This window comes from Aythya marila (genome assembly GCF_965140915.1).
Source record: "Aythya marila genome assembly, chromosome: Z".
Classification (NCBI taxonomy): domain Eukaryota; kingdom Metazoa; phylum Chordata; class Aves; order Anseriformes; family Anatidae; genus Aythya; species Aythya marila.
The window spans coordinates 54,470,517-54,482,601 of NC_139080.1; the positions used below are offsets into that span (position 1 = coordinate 54,470,517).

Consider the following 12,085-nt stretch of genomic DNA (forward strand, 5'->3'; position numbering starts at 1 on the left):
TCAGTCCTTCAATACTGTCCTTGATATTCCTACTCTTTCCAGTATGGTAACTGAAAATGCTCATTTTGTCCTTCATGTTCCTAATTTCATCTAATTTTGCATCCTGGCCTTTCTGGCTTTCCATTTTTTTACTGATTCATGGTATTTTTATACACATCTCTTAAGATTAACTCTTACCATGTGGTAATATGCTCTTTCTAACAAGATTAGCAAAATGGCCTATTTCTCCAATTTCAAACTCTCACTTCATGGTCTTGCTCTCTTTAACTACCCCCCACCTTCAAGTTCTTTGATAGTTTTTCCCCTTGACTCCAGTTAAAAGAAAACACCCTTCTGCTCCTTCTGCCACCCTCTGTAACCAGAGAACTGCTGTAACATGGAAGATCTTATTGGACAGACTACAACCTCTTGCATTCCCTGCAGATGTAATGCAATTAAAATTTCCCATTGCTACAGGGTCCTGTGCTTGTTGCTTGCAACAAGACTCCATCCTCTTCCATTTTGGAGATCTGGAGCAGACCCCCACCATGCTAGTGCTGAGGTGGTCCTTGTCCCTCTGTAGAATGTGGTCATTGAAGGCAACGTGTGCCCCTGGGATACACTACCTAATTCAACAGTCTTCTGGAGAAACAATTCTATTTTAATGCCCTGGCTGTGTGAACTACTGCAGCAAATCTCTGCCATGCTAGCATAAAGGTGTCTAAGATGTTCAACCAGCTGATGCAACAATTTACTGCCTTTCCAGTAATCCAGGAACTGAAAGAGGAAATGCAAAAAAAATATTAGATTATAAATACATTTTTAGATCTTGATTCCAGTATCCACTCTTTTGCCTGTAATCTTCTGAAAGGATTTTTCTGTTAACCACCTTCTCCTACACTTCTGTTTGCACACCTCTGTGGGAAGATGATAACTTCCCCTTTCAGAGGTGGAGAGGTACTGATCATCACCTAGCTAATCTGTCCTTGCTGCTGATGGGAGATAAGGTCCTCCACATCTGTCCTCTTCCCAAGCTCCAGGCCCACATGCATATGCATTTCTAGTATTGCTGCCTCTGCTCCTTATCCTGTCACCCTCTTTCTAGGCACCCACAGTCACATCTGGGCTGTTGTGCACTCTTGGCAGTAGTGCCAATATTCATCTGGGCAGGCAGCCTGGACCTTTTCTCCTTGTGCAGGTGAGCTTTGGCTATCTTCCAGTAAAATGGAGAATTTAGGATGATGATTCTCCCTGTTCCCCACAGATGAAGACCCTGGCGCATTTTTTCAATTTCCCTGTAGAGTAGTGGCTTCTGTGATATTTGCCTCAAAAGCCTTGGCTGAAGCATTCAGGACTGGTGCCTTACAGCACCTGTAAAAATACAGAATAACCTTTACAGCAGTGGATAAACATGCAAAAGAGAAAGCCTTAAAAGAGCAGAATTATCTCACTGTTTTTGTTCTGACCATCGTGCTTTTTTGTGCAGGATGTGCTTCATACTACTGCATCCAGACCTTGCATGACTGGAGAAGTTCCCACAGCTAGATGAACCCCAGGGATGCTGGTCCACCACCCTGCATCTGTAGAGGTTTTTAAGGCCCACTGCTACTGCTGGGACGAGATCAGCTCAGGGAGATCTGTGGCTGATTGTGGCCTGGCTCAACAAGAACATCTGACTGCAGTGTGCCTAGGAAAACCTCTCACACAAGCAAGAGTTATGGCATGGCCTGCTCAATGAGGGTGAAAATTCTAGCCTGCAATTTAAGGGATTCCGGGAACTATCTGCCCAAGCCTACACTCTTGAAGGTATCTTGTGTTTTCAATGCAGTTAAATGAAGAGGTCAGCTTGTGTGCCTCCTATCTGGTGGTGGAACACAACTGCCTGTGGTCAGAATGCAGGAAGCCGAAATCTCGAAAGGCCAGCATGTACTTTTTGTTGCACACAGGAAGCACAGCTTGCATGGAGAGCTGAAGAAGAAAGAAATGCATAGTCGGACAGGCAAATCTCTACCACATCTAGGGGCACGAAGTGCAGCCAACTCTTCTCTGGCATTAGACAGCTTTTCAGTTTTGATATTGCTTGTTAGACACATCATTCAGCACAATATCCTACTAGCAGACACTCAAGATCCTGGACTGCCTCCTTTGCTAATCTTGACCAAGAGTGTCTGTAGATTATACCTGTGAAGTCTTTGTGTGCTATCAGTCACTTCAAAGCCTCAGTTCCAGGAGAAAAGCTGGCCCAAAACTTTCTTAAGGGCATCCTAAGTGCTTTGTCCATGTTCTGTCTACCAAAGCAGTAAAGAGGTGTCCTGTTTACCCACAAGACAGCTATTATACACATTTCTGTCCACCTTGGTAATGGGCTGCATCTATTCCCTCTAAGACACTGCTTCTAATCTTGGAGTATTTCTGTATTTCTTCCCCCAAAAGATGGCAGGGAAATACAGCTGAGTGCAGGAATGGGCAGAATGCATGGTACAGGTCTTAAGGCAGTGGTAGGGTAGGAAAATCAGGAAGACAAACAAGATGGCCTGGGTAGAATTAACCCTGTCAACATCAGCACTGAAATTATGTTAAACCAGAACTGGGTTTTGTATTTTCCAAGGCAGGTAAATTATTCATAGTGGAAAATTTAAGTGCCCCTTCCAAAACAGTGCACGGAAGGCCATTCAGAGAGCTTCTCCCATTTTAACCAATGAGAAGATGTTATCCACTTCCCTCATGAACAGAAATGCTGTTCATTTCCCATCAAAAAAGCTCCACAGATCTGACATCAAGTCTACATGAACAACTGGAGTGTGCATGTATCCTTATCTTATCTGCATGGAAATACCCATTCTTTTTAGTCTCATTAATGACTAGTAAACATAATTTATAGTTGCCGTACTCTACCAATAACTTCATTAAGCTTTAAAGATTGACATGTTTAACATTCAATGAGAGATGTTTCTTAGAGAAGCTGGGAGAGCAGAAATAATAAGATGCTCACCTTGTTAGCCTAGGATTAGGTCCAAGCAGTATATATTTAATTAGACTTTAAAGAGCTTATTTCAATGTTAGGAGATGCAGCTCTTCTCTGTTGCTGCAACCTCAATATAATTGTTTCTGTAAGTTTTCTGCTTATCAAGAGAAGGGATAGCACTTTAAGATATTGCGAATACTCAGTTTTTGTTTGCATTTAGATTAAGAAGAAGAAAGTTGACCCAAAGCTTTTGTAGAGGTCATCTAATCTGTTTGGTTGAGAAGATCTGTCCTCCCACAGACTCACCTCCGGCAGTATAAAGGAATACCTTCCTGATGACAGTCTCTCTTTGCAGTGCTACCTTATCCCTGGTCGTTCGAGAAGCATCATCTTCTATTATGAAAATTTAGGAACTAGATCAGAGATAAGAGTGCTCCTCACATAGATTGCATCCTTGGACTACTACGTGTTACAAGATCCAGGACATTCACAATGAGCATTAGTGAAGACGACGTGGAAAAGTTTCTTGATGGAAACCCTGCTTTTGCCAAGCAGTACTTTGAGAAGAAAGTGAAAACAGAGTCCTGGGATGACAATGAAAGTGATATACTTTTTGAGTTGATCCAAGACATGCAAGAAAGCATCAACATGGAGAAAGTTGTTTTCAAGACCCTGAGAAGAATCAGGTCCCTTATTCATGCTGACCGCTGTAGTCTCTTCATGTACAGGCAGAGAAACGGCACACCAGAATTGGCAACGAGGCTTTTCAACATCCAAGAGGGAAGCACGCTGGAGGAATGCCTGGTCTCCCCAGACTGCGAGATAGTCTATCCGTTGGACTTAGGCATTGTGGGCTATGTTGCACAAACCAAGAAAACCATGAATATCAAGGATGTCAGCGAGGTAGGTCTGGCATTTATTCATTCACTCTGTAGACAAAATGCTTGCATGATTACTTGTTCTAAGGGGTCAAGAGATAGCAGGGAACCTTGGTGCCTGGTCAAAACTCTTGCATTGTAATTGCTCTATAGTGGAAACCGAAGCACCAGTAGACAGTGTGTAAGTTGCTTCCAATCTCACTTATGGAGCAAGGTGAAGCTAAGCACATTCAACTACATTGGACATTAATGCCTGCAAACATGTGCTCTGTCACACCTTACCTATCTCATTAAAATAAATAAATCACTTCGAGTGCAGCGGAGAAGAGAGAGTGAGGTAGTCAGATCTGTACCGAACACACCTAGAATTTTCCACACACATTTATCTTCCTTCCATGAGTAACAGTCAGAGAGAAACCCTTTACAATGGGTCCATAAAGGGGTTTCCACCACTCATGACATTTGTAAGTGCTTGTTGTCTGGTGCCGTTTGGGCCAAGGACCTTTAGAAGCATTTTTATCAAGCAAAGGGTGTGGACCTTGGAGCAGGTGAGTTAACTGCAACCTGAGTATGGCTGGTCTTCAAGAGGTATACTTAGACTAAAAAACACTCTTTCAGTAGATGCTGCACACTGCAATACCAGGAGGGATCCACAGAAGTTTTATGTTTTATTCTTATGCTTTCATGACAGTATTTACCCCTCATACTTATACTTTGAATCATGTAAATCTGAATGGCAGCAATTACAATCCGCTTGTTCTAATCATAGGTATAAAACTAAAATCCATGTGACCCAAATATGGCATTTGGGATTACTCAATCTATTGTTTGCTAGTTACAAAGAGACCATCTGTTTATCCATCCGTTTGTTGCTCAGGATGAGCATATCCAAAAGCTTCAGCAATATCTTTGTCGCCCTCCATGGAACATGCTAAGATATTGATTTTGGTTTTGTAACCATTCTTTTGCAAAATTTGCATCAGTGTATAACTTGGAAGGTTTAAGTCTCTCTCTTCAGGCATTTCTCTGAGAATAAGGAAGGATTTCAGAGCTGCCAGCCAAGTGCTGCACTCCAACTCTAGTTCTTTCAGGTGCCGCTATTCTTAACATCAATTCTTCTTAAGGAAACACAGATAATTAAATGCTTGGTCTGCCCTACTTGGCAGTGAAGGCCAACAGTGGGGGATATATGGGGAGAAGGGGCACTAGGGAGTGATTATTCTCTCAGGTGCAGCCTCCCTAATGTGGTCTGAGGAGTCAAATTTCTGGGCTTTTTCTTCTTCAAATAAAAGGAAATGTAGCCGACAAGATGTTCAGCAGAACAGGGAGATGATCTTGGGTCAGCAAGGCCATCTCTGCACTCCCTGTCAGCAGGTGAGGAAGAGGATGTCAATAAGGCACTGTGCAGGACATTGGGCTATCTGCCTTCCCCACATTACCCTTTCTGAGCTTCATTTTATTTTGGCATGAGGGGGAAAACGACATTTTAAGCAACTAGTGGTTGAGTTCCCTTTATGCTGCTCCTACAGCATGATCTAGCACTCTCCTTGTGGTTTGAATGGTGATTCCCTCAAGGGCAGCCCTCTCTGGGCATCCAAACCATGACAGTGCTATCTGCACCTTGCAGCCCCGACCTGGGGCAAGAAGAGAGTGCCAGAAACCATGTGTCACCTGTGCCAGTTGTGTATCCCTGGGATAACCTGCCTTCCATCCCATGAACAAAGGCCCAGCACCATCATGGTTCATGCTACGGTCACTACCACATTTTTTTTTCTCTGCTTTCCAATATCAGCCATAAACCACCATCACATACAGTGTTGATAGGTCGGTTTCTCACGTCTGCTGCTGCATGAAGGAGAGGTGAAGTAACAGCTAGGTGCTGTACATGTAAGACTAAGGCTAATGGTGCTCACACCAACAGGGGAGGGAATTCTCTGGAAAATATTTTTCAACAGAACCAATGGCTAGATAGCTCCACGGAGCCTGCAAACCAGCAGCAGTTTCAGGGGCCAGGGTGAAGCAGAAGAAAATTGAGAAGGGGTACGTGTTCATCGTGCCTGTACTAGAAAGCACTGGTTTAAAAACTGGCTATGCAGCACAGCATAGAAACTGGTTATATGCACCTCGCAGTGTCAATTCAGTGTTGGAGGAAAGGAGGCAGGAGGTTCAGTACAGGATATCAGTCATCTGAGGATGGTTAGCAAAGACTCCTCATGGCAAAGTCCAACACATTAAAGCTCTTGATCAGCAAGATCTTTGCAAAAAGTGAAAAAGTGCATGTGTAATCAAAAGCTACAGCCAGTTTGTCTTTGTACTAGCTTTATCACCTGTATGTTGTCCAATTTTCTAATTCATTTATCTTCTTCAGTAACTGTTTGAACAAAGCTTTCTCTAGGCAGCTTCTCTAGGCTGTGCTTTGGTTTGGCTTTAAGACTACAGATGTTGTGTTAAGTGCTTAATTTGTAAATTCTCCTTTGAACAGTGTGCCCAGTTCAGTCCATTTGTTGATGAGCTCACCGACTACACTACAAAAAGCATCCTTGCAACACCGATCTTGAACGGCAAAGATCTAGTTGCTGTCATTTTGGCTCTTAATAAGCTGAACGGCCCACACTTCACCAGCTCTGATGAAACAGTAAGTGGTCAGTAGCTCAGTTTCTATCAAGCAGTTGTTGCTTTTGCTATATAACATGGATTGCTCCTCTTAACACTAGGGATGTCCGCTTTACTGAAGCACCATGGGTGCAAATTCCCCTACAGGAACCCTGTAACAGATGAGGCTTATTATGAGGATGCTTATCTCAGAAATCTTTCAGGGAAATTACTGTGGGATAAGCCTTATCTCACAGTGGTGCAAAGCAAAGCATTTATCCAGGGGAATTACCGTGACGTTGCTATAGTGGTGTTATGAAATCCAGTATACACGAGGCTGCTACTGCATTTGACTCAATCTCATTGTTTGCCTTTACAGCTTTTCCTGAAGTACCTGAATTTTGCATCCTTAAACTTGAAAATTTATCACTTGAGTTACCTTCACAATTGTGAGACTCGAAGAGGCCAGGTAAGACCGAAAAAGCAGATTGGGCTGTATCTCAAAGTCAAACCCAGTTTTTCTGGTTTTAAAAATGAAGCTGATCTGCTTCAGAGATCTGTGCCTGAAGAGCAGAAAGAAGTTGTCCACAAAGGCTTTCAGATACTGCCCCTTCCTTAGAGTCCCTCATTAGTTTCTCTGCCTGCTGCTCTTGGCAAAACTTAAGGAGTTGAAGCAGTGGCACCACCTTCAGCAGGACTGAGCTACAGAGGTTTTGTTGAGTTCAGTCTATGAAATACTCCTGATGCATTTAGCCACTTCAGACATCAACACTGAAAGAACCTCAAAAACAATTAAGAATGCAGTATTTTTTCCTTCTCTGTTTATTAAAAAACAAAAAAACACACACTTTAGAATTCCTTCTTAGTGGCAGTAAAATGATTCTCACATGACTGTTCTCTTTGTCTCCTTTGGTAGAAATTAATATAAATTATGGACTTATGGTATTTTGAAAGGAACCAGTTCAGCCATGATTCATTTCCATGATTTGCTTTGTGAAAGAACTCTTGAATTTTGTTGGGATGGATGTGAATCCATGCAATCACTTTCTGCAGCAGACAAAAGGTTGTCATTGAAGAGGACGTGCAATTGAGACTACACTTCATGGCAGTCATTTTTTCACCAGTGAGGCCTCCTATGGGGGATGAATGTCTATTTCAGCAAATGGATGCAGAATGAGAGTTTATTTGTGAAGCTTTTTTCAGCACCTACATTTAACAATTCATCATCTCTTGTTCTCTGTCTAATTCTTTGAGCATTCCTAAAACTATGAATAATGATCAGGTGCTAGAGCCATCTAGCAATGCTGAGTAATCAGAATAAGGTAGAATTAGCTAAGGTTTATTCCTTCTGTGGGCTTAGCAGTAATGCAGTAGAAGTTGAGAAGGACTGGAGGAGGCAAGGAAGGTGCTAGAAGGCAGAGTAGATACCCAAAGATCTAATACCTCCTGCAGGGTGTTCTGCTCTGGACTTGAACCCAGGAGTATCTAAATACAGACTAAGTACAGACAAAATGTTGAAAAGTTTCAACAAAAATGACATTTTTGAAAATAGTCTAGGATTACAACATTGCAAGGTCTCAACCACAAAACCTCAGACATACTGTAAGTAAAATGGCTTGTGCAAAGACAATTCAGGCTGCTGGTGCAGGCGCAATAAGAATCTTATTAGAAAACCACATAACATTTTTGCTAGACTTCTTTACATTGTTCCATGATCTGGCCTTTCTTCAGGTGTTTCTTACAGTCCTTCTCACTGTGTTGGTGGGTTTGATCCTTTTTTGTTGCACACTGTAAAACAGCAAAAATAAGCCATTAAAAAATAATTTTCCACTAATGATTTGCATAACAACAACACTATCCTATCTATGGGATGCTGAAAGGCTGGTGGCATTTAGCAGCATGTCAGACTCTAAAAGGATGGTAGATTTTTCCTATCTCATGGATTAGAAACAGAGACCAATGCAGGTCAGAATTGAGAAAAATATCCACTAGCCCCCAGTGACTCAGTGATGCACACTTTTCCTGCCTATGGCCATGTGATAGTGCCTCATGTCCCAAGCATTTTGAAGTGCTTCCACTGCTGTCTCCTGGGCTCTCATCTAGTCCAGTCTCAGCAGGCATGCAGGCACCAGTTAAGCTAGGCATTACCATTTCAGTGATGATGAAGTTCTCCCTTAGGCCCACGAAGATCCTCCTTTTTCTACCAGAAATATCTGCCTAATTCACTGCATAACCTCCATTTTTACAAATGAAATAGTAGTCTTAGCAACAGCTTTTTTAAGGCCACGCAGCAGAGCACGGGAAAGTGGGTCATAGGCTGATGCACACACAAGACAGCTCTGCCAAGGCTTCAAGGAAAGTGCTCATTCAGGTATTTCCAACTCCAGCCTTTGCAACCTTAGTGTTAGCTATGTTTGGATGCAAGATTTTACTTATTGATAAAAAAAATAAAAATAGGTGAGGCAGTCCAATTTTCTTTTGGTACCACTACCAGTGCGAGATTGGACTTTAACATAGTGCTCCGTGATGGCATGACCATTCCTCAGACTGCATGCTTCCTTAGTAATTCCCAGTGAGAATAAGCAACACTTTTACATTTTGCCATATGTATTGCTATTGCACTTTTCAGGAAAAGTAGTCTAAAAAAAAAACCCAAAGTTTCCTTGTTATTACAGACACATTTGGGAAGTCCAGGTTTCAAGGGGAGGCTATGCTTACATTTGGTTTTTGTCCTGCAGGTGCTGTTGTGGTCAGCTAATAAGGTTTTTGAGGAACTGACAGATATTGAGAGGCAGTTCCACAAGGCTTTCTACACAGTGAGAGCGTACCTGAACTGTGACAGGTACTCTGTAGGCCTCCTGGACATGACCAAGCAGAAGGTAAGTGCTCACCTATGAATTGTTTGTCTTTCTGCCTTGCTGCTATCCACTGATGGGTGATTTGTAAGGATAAGGTTTATTGGGGCAGCCAAAGTCTGGGATAAAACTGGGAAAGACTGGGATAAAGAAAAGAGAGGGAGAGGAAAGAGCTTATCCCTGGACTGCCTAAGGAGTTAGAGACTGGGAAGACAGAGGAGGGGCAAAGATGTATGACCATTGAACAACAATCCTGGTCAAAGCCTTAAGCACACACACAGTCTTACCAAGTCTGTGGATGCCAGAAATATAGTGAGAAGCCTGTGGAGCACTGAAGCCATCCTCTTTGAGGATTTATCCATACACATACAATCCAGGCTTTTAGCAGAAATTTGGCTTCGTGACAATGCACACTTACAAAAAGCTGAGTTAGTTCTGCCACTCTGATTTGGTCTGATTGCTTGCAAGCTGATTGACAAGCTTTATGTGGGGGTTACACAGAAATTTTTCATAGGAGCCCTGCTTTACACTATGGTCAGGCTAGTTAAGGCTACCATTGACTTTGATCTCCACCACATTGACAGAGCCATTATAGCACTTGGTCTTATGAAGAGACATATAAAAAGATTGTTAGCGTAGTAAAGACTCTTTTGTAAGCTTTATAATGCAGCCTAAGAAAAAAATGCTCTTTCACTTTAGCAAGGTAGCAAGTCACCCCTATAGCCACGCTCTGGAAAAATAAGAACATGGGAAATACTGAAATAGCTGCTTGCTTTGAGTACAGCTCTTGCTGTTCACTGAATGAAGTGGAGTTATGTGTATAAGCAGTATATAGCTACATACAGCCTTATAATGCACCTGACACTTCCTGATTTGGATGCACCATTATGCTGCAACCAATATTGATCTAGCCATGTTGTTTCATGCCTTGTTTATGGAGCACCAAAACCAGCATGGTAGAGCAGCAGTTACTTTGAGGTTTGATGCAGAATGCATTTTTCCACTCTAAATATACTTCTTTCATCTGAAACACAGGAATTTTTTGATCTGTGGCCAGTGCTGCTGGGCGAAGTTCCTCCCTACTCAGGACCTCGCACTCCAGATGGCAGAGTAAGTGATGACCAGCTTTCTTGAAGTCTCTCTTGTCTGGCTGGATTGTCTCACCTGTTATTTTAACAGTGATCTTCTTTTTACTTCTAGGAAATAGTCTTTTACAAAGTCATTGATTATATATTACATGGAAAAGAAGACATTAAAGTCATCCCGTAAGTGTCTGGCCTACTGCTACTGTTTGTGTGTGCTTGGTACTGACAGGGTGCAGCTAAATCGAGGGTTGTCCCTTGTTTAAAGACGTTCATAAGGAGGTATGCAAAGAACCAACTGAAGACTGAATAAGAAGCCAGATCGTAAGCTGGTGCTTTGTCTTACATTTTGTAGGACAGAGATTTCTTCTAGGGCAGTGGGATCCTGACTTGTAAGTTAGTCTCCAAGAATCACTGAAAAAAAAAAAAAAAGAACAACTCTTTATACCCAGGAATTAACTGATTTGACTACCTGCAGTTTTGCTATTCTCCATGCCAAGTCAAATCATAACTACTCCTTGGTGCCTTCCCTGTGTCAGTGGCTGAGTCCATGCAGCTTGCCCTGGTGTTGAGGCACCTGCTGTCCCAGCCCTGCCTGTCATCCCTCTGGTACCCTCCTGACCACTCAGGGTCACTCCTGTTCTGTTCCCCCACCTGTCCTCCAGCTCCCTTGCTTCTCTCTTCTCTTCTGGTCACTCCACCTCAAGTTTGTCTCTGACCTTTCCTCCTCTCTTGACCCTACACCGAGATTCCCTCCTTCTGAAACCCACCCTCTCTTCTTGCCACTGGATTTTTTGGAGGAGCCTTGGGCACCATTTCCCCTGGGCTCTGAGAAGACATCACCACCATCCTGGTGGTTTAACACTCCAAACTACTTCTGTATGACATGTGTCTCTCTCTGTTTTCTCCTCACTTAACAAAAGGTGAGAAGAGAAAAGCAGCTAACTGCACTTGCAGGAGCTGGTGAAAGAGCACCTTGCTGATCAAGCTTCCTAGCCCATTATTGTGTGCCCAACCAGCTCCTTTCCATCCATAGATATACATCTGCTCTTAATCTCTTCAAATGCTTTCTTGTATATCCCTCTTTATCCCTCAGCACTCTCATTCTCTACCTTTTCCCACTGGTGTAGGATATGGTTAAATGTCAAGTGACTGACAAATCTGACATAACAGAAATTTTGCCCAGTTCTGGTGACATCGCTTCACATTGCTGTAAATTGGATATCCACCTTCATGCTTCAAGAAAAGCCCCCGTTACTTAGATACAGTAGTGGTCAGTCTGGCAGACTCTCTTAACCAGAAACTTTCTTTTATCTTTCTGTATGCTGTAGCTCTGAAACATGAACCCCATTACCAAGAACAGTTTTTTTCTTAAGTCAAATATTCTGCAGACTAAGATATTGTATGTTCTAATCTGTACTGAAACCTTGACGGAAAATATTTACTACAAAAATATTTACATGAAAAAATTATGCTTGCACACATAGGCAGGTTTGAAAGTAACAGGACTGCTTAGTAGCTGAGAAAGAAATGTGTATATGTGGATTGTGCAACCAGATGAAAACATTTCATCTCTGAGATCATCATTGTCCTTCAATAAACTTATATCCTTAATTTTCTTTTTTATTTTTCTTTCAATCAGAAATCCTACCCCAGATCACTGGGCACTAGTAACTGGACTGCCAACATATGTGGCTGAAAGTGGATTTGTAAGTACATAGTTTGGATTCTATT

General features: G+C 42.3%; 1 protein-coding gene across 1 annotated transcript in view; it reads left to right on the forward strand.

The window, feature by feature from the left end:
• Positions 1 to 3,436: 3,436 nt before the first annotated feature.
• PDE6B (phosphodiesterase 6B) overlaps positions 3,437 to 12,085 on the forward strand; it is a gene marked incomplete at both ends in the record, with an annotated part of 19,782 nt that continues 11,133 nt past the window's right edge. The window contains 7 exons of the mRNA XM_082783914.1: positions 3,437 to 3,847; positions 6,305 to 6,457; positions 6,794 to 6,883; positions 9,153 to 9,293; positions 10,305 to 10,379; positions 10,470 to 10,534; positions 11,994 to 12,060. Coding sequence (XP_082640040.1) covers positions 3,437 to 3,847; positions 6,305 to 6,457; positions 6,794 to 6,883; positions 9,153 to 9,293; positions 10,305 to 10,379; positions 10,470 to 10,534; positions 11,994 to 12,060 — 1,002 coding nt within the window. The remainder of the gene's footprint in view (positions 3,848 to 6,304; positions 6,458 to 6,793; positions 6,884 to 9,152; positions 9,294 to 10,304; positions 10,380 to 10,469; positions 10,535 to 11,993; positions 12,061 to 12,085) is intronic.